Source organism: Macaca fascicularis, chromosome 1 (genome assembly GCF_037993035.2).
Source record: "Macaca fascicularis isolate 582-1 chromosome 1, T2T-MFA8v1.1".
NCBI lineage: Eukaryota > Metazoa > Chordata > Mammalia > Primates > Cercopithecidae > Macaca > Macaca fascicularis.
Genome location: NC_088375.1, coordinates 207774447 through 207792288, shown reverse-complemented (window position 1 = coordinate 207792288; position 17842 = coordinate 207774447). Strand labels below are relative to the sequence as shown.

The following is a 17842-nucleotide window of genomic DNA, read 5'->3' as shown; positions in this document are numbered from 1 at the left end:
CTGGGATTACAGGTGCACACCACCACACCCAGCTAATTTTTTTTGTAGTAAAGACAGGGTTTCACCATGTTGGCCAGGGTGGTCTCAAACTCCTGACCTCAGGTGATCCGCCCACCTCGGCCTCCCAAAGTGTTGGGATTACAGGTGTGAGCCACTGCACCCGGCCTTTTTTTTTTTTTTTTTTTTTTTTTTAATAAATACTGCACAGAGATGTATCCTCTAGATGCTCAGCCCTTCCTTATGGTCCAACATTTGAGCTGTTTCCAATATTTGCTATTACAAAAAGCATCCAAGCATTTCTGACCAGGTCCCTTTTTTCTTTTTGGATTATTTCTTAGAAGTGGAAGTTTTGAGTCAAAAGATGGAAAGTGTTTTTAATCTTTGTTACTATTGCCAGATTGTTTTTCAGAAACAGTCAAACTAATTTAAAACACTCATTCCCAGCCAGGCATGCTGGCTTATGTGTGCAATCCCAGCACTTTGGGAGGCCAAGGCAGGTGGATCACCTGAGGTCAGGAGTTCAAGACCAGCCTGGCCAACATGGTGAAACCCTGTCTCTACTAAAAATACAAAAATTTGCTGGGTGTAGTGGTGCATGCCTGTAATCCCAGCTACTCAGGAGGCTGAGACAGGAGAATCGCTTGAACCCGGGAGGTGGAAGTTGCAGTGAGCTGAGATTGCACCACTGCACTCCAGCCTGGGCAACAGAGCGAGACTCTGTCTTAAAAAGCAAAAACCAACAACAACAACAAAACACCCTTAAAACACTGAAAGTCTTTTTCACTTCAGGACTAATTTATTACTCAATCTCTAGGTTACTAAGTAGTCATCATGAAGCAGGTAGGGCATATGGGAGTCAGACAGACTTCGGCTTGAACACAATCCTGCTGCATGTTACTGCTGAACCTCAAGGGTTTTGTTTTGTTTTGTTTTGTTTTGTTTTTGTGTGTGTGTGTGTGTTTTTTTTTTTTTTTTGAGACAGTCTCCCTCTGTCGCCCAGGCTGGAGTGCAGTGGCACAATCTCGGCTCACTGCAGCCTCTGCCTCCTGGGTTCAAGAGATTTTCCTGCCTCAGCCTGTTGAGCAGCTGGGATTACAGGAATGAACCACCATGCCCAGCCTGAATGGGCTCATTCTCTTATCTGACATGGAGAGAGAAAAGGGTGCAGACATCCAGGCTAGCCTCCTTCCGTAGCCATTTCTACTCTCACCACCCACCCCTTCCTCCATTTCTCCTGAATAGTTCCTGCCTCATGCTGGGGACCGCATCTTGATCACGGGGGCAGCTGACTCTAAGGTACATGTGCACGACCTGACGGTAAAGGAGACCATCCACATGTTCGGAGATCATACAAACCGGGTGAAGCGCATCGCCACAGCGCCCATGTGGCCCAACACATTCTGGAGTGCTGCTGAGGATGGGCTTATCCGGTAAGAGTCTTGGGCATCTAGTGGGGCCTGTTGCTCCCCCATCCCATCATCCTATAGTGTTTCCTTCTACAGGCCTAGCTCTTTCCCTCTAGCAGAGGTCCAACCTCCTTTGTCTGCCCAGGGCAGTTGTCTGTGTACTAACTCCATTGGGAACATTTGCTTACTCTGCTTTCACCTTCCTCCTCCTTTGCCCTCCCTTGTACTACCTCTAGGCCCACAAGCCTTTTCTCACCACCTCAGGTGTCCACGGTCTCTTCTGCCTCTGGGCATTCACATTACACTTTACTTTGAGATTCTCTGTCCCCAGCTCTTCCCATGTCGGACTCTTTCTTATCCTAAGGAGATCAGCTTGAGTTACCTCTTCAGAAGCACCTTCTCTGACCATCCTGTCTAAAGTAGACAGACATTATTGCTTGTTTTAACACACTAATTATATCCTCTATAACTCTAATTGCCACCTGTAGTTACTTTATTTTTATTAATTAATTTATTTTTTGAGACAGGGTCTCACTCCATTCTGTTGCCGAGGTTGGAGTGCAGTGGCGTGATCATGGCTCACTGCAGCCTTGTCTTCCTGGGCTCAGGTGATTCTCCCACCTCCACCTCCTGAATATCTGGGACTACAGACACGTTCCACCATGCTTGGCTAATTTTTTTTTTTTTTTTTTTTGTAGAGATGGGGTTTCTCTGTGTTGCCCAGGCTGGTCTGGAACTCCTGGACTCAAGTGATCCTCCCACCTCAGCCTCCTACAGTGCTAGGATTACTGGTGTGAGCCACCACACCTGGTCTTATTTTAATTTTTACTTATTGGTTTACTTTTTTGTCTGTATCCTCACTAAATAGAAAAGTAAACTCTCTTAGAGCAACTCCATGTCTGTCTTGTTCTTGGTTGTGTCCCTAGAGCCCAGCACAGTGCCTGGCACACAGAGCTGCTTCATACATTTCTCTTGAACAGTTGGTCAGTGGCCATATACCTGGGAGGGGGCAAGCCAGTGGAAATGGTAAAATGGACTGACCCCTTTTCCAGTGCCCTACATTGTTACACATTTGCCTCTACTTCCCTTCATTCTAAAATGGTGTTGTTGCCCTTCTTTAACTCCTTTCTTCAGATGTGACCTTAGAACTTCTTCCTTATCTCCCCAGCCTGCTTTAATCTGTCTCCCTTGAGTTCCTGTAGGACTTTGTGCCCTCTTTCCTTTTACAAATGAGGAATATCTAACTCATATATAAATTATAACATAGTCAAGAACAAGGCAATAAAGTCTGACAGACCTGGGGTCAAATCCTAGCTCTCTCACTCAGTATTTGACTGGGATAAATCACTGCATCCCTGAACCTCAGAAGACAGAATGCACTTGGTCAGTGGCAGGTCCAGCTCTGTGTAGCACTTGTTGACCTTGGCTGACCAGATTTTGCCAGGGCCAGCTGGTAGAAGCTGAGCGTCTAGCACATCGGGTAGGATCCTAAGTGTTTAGGCATAGGCACAGTCAGAGAAGGTGTCCTAGCAGAAGGTGAACATAAGCTGGGCCTTCCAGAACAGACAGGATTTGGATGGGCAAGGAAAAGCAGAGTGTATTCCCCAGCTTGAGCAGAGTTTGCAAAGGCAGAAATAAACATGGCATGTGCAGGATAAAGAATTCTGTAGTTATAATTGACCCACATTTAGAAAACTGAGGAATAAGGTTGGAGAGAGATGTGAAATTGAGTCTTGAAAACCAGACTGAGGAGTTTGGTAAAAGTAAACTTGTGCTAAAAGTATTGAGGAATCTCTGCAATTTTTTGAGCAGGAGAGTGATGTAAAATAATATTTTAGGAAGAGCAACCTGGTGAAGATGGCTTAGAAAGACAAGGTGAACAGCAAAGAGGTGGTAACAGATGTCCAGGCAAGAGGGGTGAGCATATGGGTGATGTCCCCACTACCCACCACTCTCTGAGGATACCTGTGTATTGGCAGCAGAAAGTTTCCCCATCTGGAGCAGTGGGAGTTTGCTGCTGTTTGGTAGCCTTTTTGGCATTACCTTTACTACATGGATGAGACTTTTAGGCTTGCCTTGGCCCATGGTATATCTAGATAGCTCTTAGATGATCTGCAGATTCTCTTTTCTGTCACCTCCATACCTTGTTTCATGAAAGAAACTAGATTAGGTAGGAGTGGAGCAGAGTGTTTAAGATGCCATCTTAGAAAGCTTCCCCAGCTCTGCACTTACTAGCAGTATCATCTCAGTCAGGTTATTCAACATCTTTGAACCTCAGTATTCTAATGGTACCTAGGGATGACGTTAGGATTTAATTAAGGGGCAATACTGGACATAAAGCACATTTTCACTAAGTATTGGTAATCAGTAGTAGTATAATAGTAGCAATAATACTGACATCTGTAGAATATGTACAGTAGTGTCCACCTTAGGAGTTTTAGTGGAATAAAATAGAATGTGTGAGAAGCCTACTACAGGTACCTGGCACACGGTGGGCACTCAAGAAATGGGAATTGTTTTTGACATTCTTATTTAGAAACAGGTCCAAAGTCCCTCCCAATCCTCTTGCATAACAAGAACTTGTCTTTTCCCCTGCCTTCCACACAAGGACCCCAAGCCCCAATTCCCTAACTCTGTCCTCTCTCACAGCCAGTATGACCTTCGAGAGAACAGCAAACACTCGGAGGTGCTGATTGACCTGACAGAGTACTGTGGCCAGCTGGTGGAGGCCAAGTGCCTCACCGTCAACCCCCAGGACAACAACTGCCTGGCAGTTGGGGCCAGCGGGCCCTTCGTGAGGCTCTATGACATCCGCATGATCCATAACCACAGGTATGAATAGTTCAGCCTCCTGTCTCCTATGGGTAAGTCCCTGGAGAACCTGCTGCCCCTTTCCCTCACTGCCATTGCCATGCCCTCTTCTTCTATCACAGCTCACTGCAGCCTCGACCTCCCAGGCTCAAGCAATCCTCCCACCTCAGCCTCTCTAGTAGCTGAGACTACAGTCACAACGCCACCCCGCTTGGCTAATTTTTTAATTTTTTTATAGAGGCGGGGTCTTTCCATGTTGCCCAGGCTGGTCTCAAACTCGTGAGCTAAGGCAATCTTCCTACCTCGACCTCCCAAAGTGCTGGGACTACAAGTATGAGGCACTGTGCCTGACCCCTTCTTTTATTTATTTATTTATTATTTTTTATTTTTTTGAGACATAGTCTTGCTCTGTTACCCATGTTGGAGCGCAGTGGCATAATCTCAGCTCACTGCAACCTCTGCCTCCCGGGTTCAAACTGTTGTCCTGCTTCAGCCTCCTGAGTAGCTGGGATTACAGGCACCTGCCACCATACCCGGATAATTTTTGTATTATTAGTAGAGACAGGGTTTCACCATGTTGGCCAGGCTAGTCTTCAACTCCTGACCTCAGGTGATCTGCCCGCCTCAGCCTCCCAAAGTGTTGGGATTACAGACGTCACCCACCACACCCAGCCTGGCCCCTTCTTCTTTATGAAATGGACTTTGTTCAATTTTGTGATTTTTTAAAAACTTAATCCTTGCTTATGTTGGAAAATATGAAAAGTATAAATTACCCATAATCTCTTATATAATTTCTTATATAAATTCCTTATAATTTCCTTATATTTATTTATTCTTATAATTTCTTATACAAATCTCTTATAGTGTCTTTCTGAAAGAAATCACTGTATATAATATTTCCTGCTTGTTCTTATAATACTCAGAACCCCCACAGCACTCCCAGACCTGAGTTGCCTCTCGAGCCTGTTGCCCAGGCTTTCCATGATTCTTGGGATGGATACAGGAATGTCTGGCCGCTTATTTTCATTCATGGGCTTGGTGACCACTGCTTCCCCTCACACACTGCATGGCTTGGAGCGGGTCTTGAACCTTAGCTTGCTTGTTTGTAAAATGGGAAAGATAAGGTGGTCATGAAGACCCAGACAGCTTATAAGACCTACTTGGTAAAGCACTGTAACGTATGTGTCTGTAATTGTCTAGTTGGTGGGCCTTTGGGGTTGCTTAGGTAAGGAAGAAAAATACCTCCTGTATCTCTCAGATACAAATGTAAGTTTTCTTTTAGTGAGTGTGGTCTGGTCTAGCCAGGGGCAGTGCTGTGACTTTAACCTATATGATTTTCCTTCCTACCAGAAAGAGCATGAAGCAGAGCCCTTCAGCGGGTGTGCACACCTTCTGTGACCGGCAGAAACCGCTTCCGGATGGTGCAGCACAATATTACGTAGCAGGTAGTGCTCAGCACAGCTCTGGCGCCAAATTGTTGGCTAGATGCTGACTCTTTTGGGGGCAGTCCAGGGAGACAGCATGGCATGGTGGTCAAGAAGAAGAGTTTTAGAGTCAGACAGACCTGAGTTTTAATCCCAACTCTGCCATGGACAAGCTATGTCACCTTCAGCAAATTACAGAAAAGAAACTCATTAAGGTTAAGTAAAATGGGATTATAATGACTAAATGAGATTAAATATATAAAGCAGCTGGCCCAGTGCATATAGTAAGGGCTCAACACTTGTAGCTGCTTTTATGCTAAAGTTGATTGGTATCATTTTTGCTATGACTGACTTCACACAATCTCATGCCCCTTTGAAGAGGACTGGGACCCTAGTATGACTGGGCTATTCCCTGCAGGTCACCTGCCAGTGAAGCTTCCTGACTACAACAACCGTTTGAGAGTGCTGGTTGCCACCTATGTGACCTTCAGCCCCAATGGCACAGAGCTGCTAGTCAACATGGGAGGGGAACAGGTATGTACAGCATAAGGTGGTTCTGCCCCATCATCATTCCATGCCCAGCAGCCAGGGGCATGTACCTTATGTTCACTGCTGAGGCAGACAAGACACAACAGCCTTATGGTAAATGATGTTACAGTGAAATGTGGCAGTGATGTGGCATCATTGGAGTTCCCAGAGAGGTGTCCTAGCTCAGTCTTTTTATTTCATTTTTTCTTAAGGAACTAGATAGAAATAGGATATTATGGTATTTTGGTTAAGAATATGGAATTTGGAATTGGCAGACTTCTGTTCAAATGCTGGCCTGCTGTTTACCAGCTGTTTACTGTGACTTTGAGCAAATCTCTTTATTTTTCTGAGCCTCAGTTTCCTCATCTGCTATTTTCCTAGGGGGAAATCCCTGGGGCTCAGAGCATGCAGCTCAGAGCAAGCTATGGGTTAGGGCCAGCTTTGGGAAGTGTTCTTTGATAATGGCAGGTTGCTAAACCTTCTGTTTGTGTGCTCTCAGGATATTTAGTAAGCCTTGCATACATTTATTTACTCTACCAACACTGAGCACTTACTCTGGGACTAGCATTATTGTCAATATAAGAGAGACAAGTGGGAAATATGATCCATCCCCAGGCTGATGGGAGACATGACAAATGAAACAGTTAATGATGTTACAAGGCAAGGCCCAAATATATACAAAGGAAATGGGATGCAAAATAGGTGAGGATAAGCCAGACACTCTTGCACCTGTCCAAGGAATCGTGAAAGGCTCAGGAGTAGTGCCAGGGTAAATGTAAAATGAGACCTTTGGCTTTGTGACCTTTGAGGACTTCTTCACCTTTTTAAACATATGACATGTGATTTTTTTTTTTTTTTTTTTTTTTTTTTGAGATGGAGTTTTGCTCTTGTTGCCCAGGCTGGAGTGCAATAGTGCAATCTTGTCTCACTGCAACCTCCGCCTCCTGGATTTAAGCAATTCTCCTGCCTCAGCCTCCCAAGTAGCTGGGATTACAGGCATGCACCAGCATACCTGGCTAATTTTGTATTTTTAGTAGAGATGGGGTTTCACCATGTTGGCCAGGCTGGTCTCAAACTCCTGACCTCAGGTGATCCACACACCTCACCCTCCCAAAGTGCTGGGATTACAGGCATGAGCCATCGCACCTGACCTTCTTTTTTTTTTTTTTTTTTTTTTTGAGGCAGGATCTCACTCTGTCACACAGGCTAGAGTGCAGTGGTGCAATCTCGGGTCACTGCAGCCTCGACATCCCAGGCTCAAATGATCCCCCCACCTCAGCCTCCTGAGTAGCTGGGACCACAGGCACATGCCACCACACCTGGCTAATTTTTGTATTTTTTGTAAAGATGGGGTTTCGCCATGTTGCCCAGACTGGTCTCAAACTCCTGGGCTCAAGCAACCACCCTCCTGCCTCAGCCTCCTAAAGCACTGGGATTACAGGCTATGCCACCATGCCCAGCCAAATATGATTCTAATTAATCATAGTATTTCAAGCAGGGCTTTGGGTAGATCAGATAGCCCACCCTGAATGCCAGAGCTAGGAAGATTTTCTGGCCTGAAGTTTGCTGGAAACACCTTCTAGTATAGCTTGATGGTTCTATGCTCAACACTCACTGTGTTCCAAGACCCTGGTTCTTGAGAAGCAGTCCTGGTTACTGGTTCAACCACATCTTTACCTCACAGCTTCCATCTCTTTTTTTGTCCCCTCAACTCTAGGTCTATTTGTTTGACCTGACTTACAAGCAGCGACCGTACACCTTCCTCTTACCTAGAAAATGCCACTCCTCAGGGGGTAAGTTCTCCCTTAGGGTATCTCTGCTGAGGCGGTGTAGGGGAGCTTGAGTGCATGCTACACCTGCTGAGAAGCCTGCCCTTTACTCTGGACGGTGATCCTCAAAAAGAGCAGATCTCTGAAATAACCCTGCCTATGCAGTAAGAAAGAAGATGACAATAGAGCAGAGATCTCTTAAAGAGCTTTGCATCACTGCCCTTTTTGCTTCCCTCTGGAAAGACAGGTTCCTTCCATGGCTTGGCTCTTGAGAACCTGAAGTAGTTCTCCTGTCCTTTGTATCCTGGCCCAGTGTTCTCATTGATTTCTTCCTGGGGCCTGCAGTTGATTTAGGCACATCCTCCCTCCATTCCCACCCCCAGCCCCAGCCCCAGCCCCAGCCCTAGCCCTAGCCGGAGCCCTAGCTGAGTAATGCCACAGTGAAGTTGTGTCTCTCGCCAGCCAGCAGAGGGCGCACGGGCTTTTCTTTATGTCAGAACTTGCTTTCTGGGAATGGATCTTACTGAGAGAGAGTAGTCCCACGATGGAACCATCAGACCCTGTGATGGAAGCTGGAGGGCTGCCAGGAAGAAATGGGTCCTCTTCCTGAGTTGTTGCTGTCACTTTCTCACTATCTCCTGCCAGAAGTCCAGAATGGCAAGATGTCCACCAACGGTGTATCCAACGGTGTGTCCAATGGCCTGCACCTTCATAGCAATGGCTTCCGGCTGCCGGAGAGTAGGGGACATGTCAGGTGAGGCCAGCTGGCTTGTCCAACCCTCCAAGCCCCAGTTACACTATATGTACTGGAGGGAGGGACATAACCTGTAAATTTTCCTCCTGACCCACACCCACTCATGCATCCCAGAGAGTGAGGACCAAGGCAAAGAGGCTTCTTGGAGGGTGGCTAGTGTTTCCAGTGCCCCTCTGCCTGGCAGGACACTAGTCCTAGTCAGACTGTAGCTCTAGCCTGTTGGTACCAGTAACTGGGGTCAGGACCCAGGGGCTAGCTGCCTCTTGGCACTGAGCTCTCTCCAAAAAGGGGCTGCATACAAATGGGCCTCCCCATTATATTATTCCCCATCCTATAGCATATCCTTGCCTCTTTTCTCTGCCAGGCCTTGTGCTAGGCTTTGGATACAGAGGTGCTCAAATTCCCTAGCCTTGAGAGAAATAGAATTCTTTAGACAGTGATCCATAGGAGGGACTCAGGTGGTCATAAAGTTCAGCTCAGTATGGAGGCAGGTAGTGTCAGCTACTGCCATGCCCAGGAGTTTAAGTACAGCTTCGTTTCTGCCCTTCCTCTTTTCACTGGCTGAGAGTATTTGGAATGGTGTCTGTTCCCTATCACGGTAATAGGTAATAGCCCAGGCCAGGGTAGTGGTCCCCTCTTCCAGAAAGCAGTCAGATCCCAGGAGCCCAGAAAACCTGGGTGACCCTCAGGCTGTGTTACAGACTTCCTGAGAGGCTGCTCTGACCTTCTTTGACTGTTCTGACTTGGCTCTATTTCCCCTGCAGCCCCCAAGTAGAGCTACCGCCATACCTGGAGCGTGTGAAACAGCAAGCCAATGAGGCTTTTGCCTGCCAGCAGTGGACCCAAGCCATTCAGCTTTACAGCAAGGCTGTGCAGAGGGCCCCTCACAATGCCATGCTTTATGGAAACCGAGCAGCAGCCTACATGAAGCGCAAGTGGTGAGTGGCCACTGCAGAGGGGATCTGGGTCAGGATGAGGGACAAAGCAACTGGACCAAAAGGCAGGGGCCTGATGGAGCCAAGTTGCCAAGGCATCCAGGGAAGGTGGCAGGAACATATTGCTGCCTCTTAGGGCTTCTTGGCCTCTCCTCCCCACCTCCAGGCTAATGGTGGGCAGGCGCCAATCAAGCACTAAGGAAGCTCACAGTTATGTGGAACATGTTCAAAGCTAGTTCCTACCTGGCATATTATTATAAAGTGCTGTGGCCCCTGGGGAAGTAGGAGTTGAGGATTGTTAGTCCCAACTGTTGGAGAACTGGACTTTGAAGAGCAGTGGAATCTTGCTAAGTGGAAATGAGGGGTTTGGTGAATTCAGTTGGTATGTGTCTAAAATATTCTGCAGTCCCTCGGCCCCCCCTAAGGCTTGCTTTCTGTGTTCTTAGACCCTTTGGACTGAGTACAAACCATATCCCAGAAATCCAAAGCTGGCTGTGGGTCACGCTAGGGTATGGTGGCTGGTAATAAAGAAGTAGACCATATCTGAAAGAACTCCTCATCTTTGGAGACCATCAGGGCCCCCAGCCCTTCTGCCTGCAGCACCAGCAGGCAAGCAGACATGCAGACCCCGCCCCCCATCCCCTAGCCAGGGCCAGGACTAGAGATGGATAGAGCTGGGCCCACAGCCATTTCTGCTCCGTCTGGCATCCGTCGGCTCTGCCCAGACAGACAGGCCAGCTGGTGTGCCATCGTCTGGCTGCAACTAGGCAGGCCAGAGAGGGAAGCTTAAGAAACCCACCCAAGTCAGCAGGATGGTAGTGCTAGGTAGGAGTGGGGAAGATGCTATCCCCCAGCCTTAGCTGAGGCATCAGGAGTTGGCCAAGGGCTCAAGTGGCAGCCAAACCCAGGAGATGACTGTTTTGGGTGAATCCTGAGTTGATTCACCTCTCTGTCCAACAGTTGGGTAGAACTCAGTGGTCCTCATCTAAGCTGTAGGCTGAGAGCTCAGCTTCACTCCTGCATTCTTGCTAAGTGAGGTTGGTGTTTTCCCAATCCATATGTGCCCTCAGCATGTTCTCTGAGCTCCTACTATGTGCTAGGTACTAGGAACACAAAGTTCCTGTGCTCCAGAGGAGCCGCCAGACAGTGGGTAAAGTAGTGGACATACTTCAGCATTAAAGAGATAGAAAGCAGTGAGTCTTGTAAATGGTCAGGTAAAGGGCTGTGGGCATCAAGAAAAGTTGGGTCGCTTTAGCTGGGGAGCAGGGAAGCATCAGAGAGACATGGCGTCTGAATGGGCTTTAAGTGTAGGCAGGCTTAGACAGGAGATGAAGGAGAGGAGGGGCCTGTGGGGGAAGGACATTCCAGGGAGATGAAATGGTGTGAACAAAGGCGTGGGGGTGGGGGACTGACTGAAGAGCTTGTTTGCAGAACAGCAAATCCATTTGGCTGGAGCAGAGGGTTCGGAGAGGGACTGGCAGGAGATGAGTCTGTGAGGTAGCCTGGGGCCGGCCTAGGGAGGGCTTGGAATGCAGAGCGGTGACGTTGGCCTCGATTCAGTGCATGATGGGCAGCTACTGGAGAGTTCTGAGCAGGAGAGGGATGTGCCGAGGGCTGTCCTTTCAGGGAGATTGATCTGGCAATGAGTCTAGGAAGGGTGAGCCCTGGGGCCAGCCTGCTCTCTACCCCCATCCCCACATGCCTGCCAGTGACCCCTAGAATGTCACATTCTGTCCTAGGCCAGTCTCCCCAGGGCTGCCATCTGCTCCCGGATGCAGTGGGAGCTGTCACCCTCTGGCTCCTGGCTGGTCTCTGGTCTGGCTCTCCCCAGGAGCTCAGAGGGGCACCTTGCAGGCAGTAATTGGGTTTCCACACAGTGCCTGCTCCTTCGTCACAGCCACTCATCCTGACGCAGGCCACACCATTGAAGCAGCTCTGTTTCCTGCCTGCCCCCACATGGGCTGAGCTGCTGGTTGCTGGTCTGAGCATGGCTGCTTCAAGGACTGGGTGCTCCCTCTGAGTGCTGCAGAAGGAGGCTCGGGAAGGACCTTCCCATGTCAGACCTGCCTTAGCCATGCCGGATTGTTGTGAGCTGTGCCCTTGGAGAAGGGGCCATTAACTCTAGGGGGTGTCTCTTACTGCTGCTTGGCACAGTTGAGTCGTAGGCCTACCCCAGCCCAGTTGGAAAAAAAAAAAATGGCTTCCAAAGAAGCAGCTCCTGTGGGGCCCGTCTGGCTCTCCAGACAAGAGGCAAAGACAGGTCTGTGGGTGCTGGGGGAGTGTGCTTCCTATATTCTGGCACAGGGTGGGAAAAGGAGGGCTTCTCTGACCTCCTTTCACTTCCTCTTTCCCCACTTCCCCACTAAAAGCACTCCCACTTCCCTTCATCCATGCTTCAGGAGGTTGGAGAAGTGAGTGGGGACGATTTGGAGCTCCTGGTGTGCACAACCCCCCTTACCATCAGCTTCCAGAGAGCCGACTCTGCCAGACTGTCAGGCCCCATCCTCCAGCCCCAGGAGGTAGAGGCCACAGCTGCTGTGGATCAGTCAGCCAGGACAGAGGGGGGTCTGGCTGAGGGCTTGCTGCCTGCTGATCAGACCCTGCGTCCCCAGCCTGGCACTTCTGGCTTCCCCAGACCACAGAACTGTCCTTGAGGGCCCCCTGCCTTGGACATGGCTTTGAAGGCCAGCTGGGGGTGATTTGAGGAGGTGGATGGGGGAAGAGAGAAGGAGGGCTTGGGGAGCCTGTGGTGGGCAAGATGCCAGGCCTTCTGCTGCAGAGCTGCGGGTGCCTGGGGTGAGCCAGTGTGCAGTTGCACTCTGTGCCCAGCAGAGGGCAGCCTGACACCAGCTTTTGCCACCCTCAAGACCTCAGGGTTTCCTGGCTTGCTCCTTAACCATACTGTCTCCTGATGGGGGAGGCCTGGGCTGAGCCAGGATTCTCTTCGTCCTCAAGTCCCCTTGCCATGAGATCTGTCAGTGGTGGGCCGGGGTGGCCACAGGAAGTAGAGGAGACTGAGTGGGGACCCCTTGCTTGCCACGTGGCTCCACCTCTAAGCCACTCTTCCCCACCTTCCCAGGGATGGTGACCACTATGATGCCCTGAGGGACTGCCTCAAGGCCATCTCCCTAAACCCATGCCACCTGAAGGCACACTTTCGCCTGGCCCGCTGCCTCTTTGAGCTCAAGTATGTGGCTGAAGCCCTGGAGTGCCTGGACGACTTCAAAGGGAAATTTCCGGAGCAGGCCCACAGCAGCGCTTGTGATGCATTGGGTCGTGACATCACAGCTGCCCTCTTCTCCAAAAATGATGGTGGTGAGTGGGCACTGAGGAGGGGGTGCTGTTACTCTTTCTCTTTGAGATGCTGCATGACATTCTGGAGAGGTCATGGTTCCGGGATTGGAGAGGCCTGGGTTCAGATGTTGATTCAGAAACCATGCAACCTTGGGGCAGTTACTTGGTCTCTCTCTGAGAGTGTTTCCTTGTCTGAAAAGGACGGAGACATGCCAGCACCTCCCACTGAGCGTTTCTGTTGAGGATCAGCATGTTTAAATGGCATGTTTAAAGCACCTGGGGGAGTGCCTGGTGCCCAGAATAGGAGGAAGCTGAGCTCAGTCAGGCTCCCACTAGGCATCCTCACCTGCTCAGACAGGGCCCTGGTGGTTCCACTTGGGCATCTGAGAAGCAGAAGCTGGTCGTTGTGTTTGTTCCGAGTGTACAAGTGCAGCAGAGACAATAGCGCAGAGCAGTAGAAATGCCTCAGGCTTGGAACGTGGGGCCTTGGTTCCAAATGCAGCTCCACTACGTGACTGTGTGGCTTTGGAGAAAGCACAGCCTCTCTACCTACTGCCTTACCTGCACAAAGAGCACGAAGCCCTGCCCAGCTCACTTCAATGTGCTGGAGAATGAACTGGGCCATTGGTGTGTGGTCTGTGAACATGAACGGTGAGCTCACAGGAGGCAGACATGGATCTTCACCTCTCTCCTTTGCAGTTTACCAACCATGTGATAAATTCATTTGTTTAATGAATAGTTATCAGACACTTGCCATGTGTCAGGCACTGTGCTGAGTCCTGGGAATAGAGCTGTGACTAAGTCAGATGGAATTTCTGTGTTTATGGCATGTACAGTCTAGTGAAGGAACCAAGTGATAAAGGAGAAACAAAAAGTATGACAAGTGCCATGGGGCCTGAATGGTGTGTGTGTTGGGGGGGCTTGATGGCATTCTGGGGTTCTTCAGGAAGAAACATTTAAGCTAAGATCTAAAGGATCCAAAGGAAGCATTAACTAGATACAAAATATAGCTGTGTGGCCTAGTGCAGTGGCTCACGCTTATAATCCCAGCACTTTGGGAGGCCGACATGGGAAAATCGCTTGAGCCCAGGAGTTCAGTATCAGTCAGGACAACATAGCAAGATCCCATCTCAACAAAAGAAAAATTTTAAAAATTAGCCGGCCAGGTGTGGTGGCTCAAGCTTGTAATCCCAGCACTTTGGGAGGCCGAGATGGGCGAATCACGAGGTCAGGAGATCGAGACCATCCTGGCTAACACCGTGAAACCCCATCTCTACTAAAAAATACAAAAAATTAGCCGGGCAAGGTGGTGGGCGCCTGTAGTCCCAGCTACTCGGGAGGCTGAGGCAGGAGAATGGTGTAAACCCAGGAGGCGGAGCTTGCAGTGAACTGAGATCCGGCCACTGCACTCCAGCCTGGGCGACAGAGTGAGACTCCGTCTCAAAAAAAAAAAAAAAAAAAAAATTAGCCAAGGATGGTGGCACACACCTGTAGTCCCGGCTCCTCGGGCAGTTGAGGCAAGAGGATCACTTGAGCCCAGGAGGTCAAGGCTACAGTGAGCCATGATCACACCACTGCACTCCAGCCTGGGTAACGGAGCAAAATCCTATCTCCAACAACAACAACAACAAAGTGTAGCCGTGGGAGATGCAGAGCTCCTGGCATATGGACCAGGATGCTCCAAGGCCCTGAAGCAGGCACGAGTGAGTCACTTTTAAGGAACTGAGAAAACTTGTGTGAATACCTGTCACTTAACTGATCAGTGTCTCTCATTTGGAACCCTAATAACTTGTCTTCCAGAGGGTAAGGGCATGGTCCTTACTGCCCTAAGCGCTACGAATCTGTTTATAAAAGTCACCCAGGCTGGGCTCGGTAGCTTACGTCTGTAATTCCAGCACTTTGGGAGGCAGAGGCAGGTGGATCACCTGAGGTCAGGAGTTCGAGACCAGCCTGGCCAACGTGGTGAAACCCCATCTCTACTAAAAATACAAAAATTAGCTGGATGTGGTGGCACATGCCTGGTAGTAATCTCAGCTACTCAGGAGGCTGAGGCAGGAGAATCGCTTGAACCCTTGAGGTGGAGGTTGCAGTGAGCCGAGATCATGCCACTGCACTCCAGCCTGGGTGACAGAGCGAGACTCCATCTCAAAAAGAAAAAGAAAAAAAAAAAGTCACCCATTCTCTCTTTGCTAGTGCCTCACTCTACCCTCCCCTGCCTCTCATCTCCACAGAAACACACTTTGAGTCTCTGCATCCTTAGGGCTTTCAGGCCCTCGTAGCATCAAAGGTCTCCTCGTGAACATCCTCAGGGGCTAGATCCAAAGATGCATCTTCCTCACAACCTTTCCCCAATTTTCCAGGATAAGGGTGGAGGCAGGTAGCTCTATGTTGTCAGACTTTAGACTGAAAACAGAGCCATAGGTGGGGGGAAATAGGGAAGCAGAGAAAGGAACAGGACGCTTACCTTTTCTGGATCTCTGCCCCCAGAGGAGAAGAAGGGACCTGGTGGCGGCGCCCCAGTCCGCCTCCGCAGCACAAGCCGCAAGGACTCCATCTCAGAGGATGAAATGGTGCTGCGGGAGCGAAGCTACGACTATCAATTCCGCTACTGCGGCCACTGCAACACCACCACGGATATCAAGGAGGCTAATTTCTTTGGCAGGTCCGAGGCCCTGAAGAGGAGGGTGCAGCCCAGTTGGCAGCAGGAGGTTGAGTGGGGAGTATTGGGGCATAATGGTTTTAGAGAAGAATCTCAAATCCCTGCTCTGCCTCTGTACCCTTGGGCAAGTGGCTTCACCTTTGTCAGCCTCTGAAGTTTTTTCATCTATGAGATGACCAACCTGCCATGCCCACTTATGAGGCCATAACAAGGACTAATAAGATAATCCAAGTAGAGCCTCCAGTACAGTGCCTGGACTACTCCTTCACCCCCCACCTCCTTCTCCTTCTGTCTGCATGTGCCAGAGCTTGGTTGCTTTATCTGCATTCAGGGAACCTCCCTCTGTTTGGGAGTGAGGCAGCAGCCCTCCAAGGCTGGGGATCTTGGCACATCTGTTTTGTGCTCAAAACTGTGCCCTGGGTACTAAGGGACAAACTCTGTGTTTCAGACACCATCACCCCCACCCCTCATTTGTAGATGTACTTTCTTTGGGTAGGTGAGACACGTGAACATGAATCAATAATCTCTCCATAGGCAAGGCACAGTGGCTCATGCCTGTAATCCCAGCACTTGGGGAGGATCGCTTGAGCCCAGGAGTTTGAGACCAGCCTGGACAGCATAGACCCCCATCTCTACAAAAAATTTTTTAAATTTTCTGGGTGTGGTGACATGCACCTGTAGTCCCAGCTATTCAGGAGGCTGACATGGGAGGACCAGTTAAGGCCACAGTGAGCCATGATCATGCCACTGTACTCCAGCCTGGGTGACAGAACGAGACCTTGTCTCTAAGAAAAGAAAGAATCCATCAAGATGCCCTCTAAATGTCAGTGGTGTGTGAGGGGCTACATGGGGATTCTGGATGCCAGAAGCCTGGGACTGCTCAGGGAAGGCTTAGAACAGGGTATTTTAGAGACCCGAGAGATGATGTAAGATGATCCTGGCCCAAGGAGGGAATAATGAACTGTGGGGGAGACTGTCTTGGAGAAATCCAGGCAGTTGCTGGCCCTGGGTTTAAGAGAACAGTGACCAGGGCTATGTACATGGAGTTCTGGGTCAAGTGCACACCCCAGCGTGTGGGGGACTGAGTGGCCGCAGACTTCCTTGCTCCCCCTTTACCTAGGCCATGCAGCCTCTGCTTGAGGCTATAGGGCAGTACCCCACCTGACCTCCCTGCCCTTTGCCCCCCCGCCAGCAACGCTCAGTATATCGTCAGTGGCTCTGACGATGGCTCCTTCTTCATCTGGGAAAAGGAGACCACCAACCTGGTCCGTGTGCTCCAAGGGGATGAGTCCATTGTCAACTGCCTGCAGCCACACCCCAGCTACTGCTTCCTGGCCACCAGCGGCATCGATCCTGTTGTGCGGCTCTGGAACCCCCGACCAGAGGTGAGGGTGCAGTCAAGGTGACCAAAGCCAAGCAGAGAGGAGGGCAGGGACTCTGTGGAAGGCTCCAGTGGAGCCTGCTAACGCAGGGAAGAGAAATGAGCCACCCAGAGGCTAGAAGCTGCTGAGTATCTCTTATCTTGGGGCCCAAGGCTGTGTCCTCAGATTCCAGAAGCTCCAAATGCAGTGGCAATTGCCTAGAAACTGTACAGAGGCCCTGGTCACAAGGGAGCTATGCAGGCTTTGGCATCTGGTAGGCCTAAGTTTGAATCCAGTCTCCTCACTGCCTGAGAGACTTCATCTCTGACCCAGGCTTTTAATCATCTGTACGTGGGGAATGGGAATGACAGCATCACCTTGAAAGGTTGCAGTGAGGAGTAAAGAAGAGATGCCTGTGAAGTGTCCAGCCCACAAGGACACTTAGGACGTGTAGTCTCCTCCACTCCCAGGGTGGGTAGCCAGGGAAGCTGGCTTGGTGCCTCCCCTTCCCCTCTGCCCTACTGCTTCCCTCTTCCCAGCTGGCAAAACAAAAGTCAAGTGGTATGTCTGATTCCCAAGATAATTTGCTGTGACTTTTAACGAGAGGACTCCTGTAGGATTCCCCATTGAGGGGAGAGGAGAAAGATGAAGGAAGAGTTGCTGTGGCAACAAAACAGAGTAGGGTGGGGAAGTTGTGTCTGCCCCTTGTCCCAGGTGTCCCAGTATGTGTGTCCAACATATCCTGGTGTGTACTGTCCCCCACGTATATCCCAGCATGTTATGACCTGCCTATATATCCTGAGGTGGCATGTCTCCCCATATATATTCCAGTGTGAGCACCCCCAACAATATGTAGCACGGTTGTGTGTACACCTCCTGGCATGTACGTGTACCTCCCCCT

The 17842-nt window shown here is 49.8% G+C and overlaps 1 protein-coding gene across 2 annotated transcripts in view; it reads left to right on the top strand.

Moving 5' to 3' along the window:
- WDTC1 (WD and tetratricopeptide repeats 1) overlaps positions 1-17842 on the top strand; it is an 81545-nt gene that overhangs the window by 61537 nt on the left and 2166 nt on the right. Inside the window, exons 6-15 of one of the 2 annotated variants that reach the window (XM_045377022.2) lie at positions 1243-1430; positions 4056-4238; positions 5568-5662; positions 6060-6175; positions 7887-7962; positions 8584-8692; positions 9457-9630; positions 12707-12942; positions 15409-15583; positions 16831-16965. In XM_045377022.2, the coding sequence (XP_045232957.1) occupies positions 1243-1430; positions 4056-4238; positions 5568-5662; positions 6060-6175; positions 7887-7962; positions 8584-8692; positions 9457-9630; positions 12707-12942; positions 15409-15583; positions 16831-16965 (1487 nt within the window). Of the gene's footprint in view, positions 1-1242; positions 1431-4055; positions 4239-5567; positions 5663-6059; positions 6176-7886; positions 7963-8583; positions 8693-9456; positions 9631-12706; positions 12943-15408; positions 15584-16772; positions 16966-17842 lie in introns of both variants that reach the window. The other variant, XM_045377020.2, reaches the window with a different exon arrangement.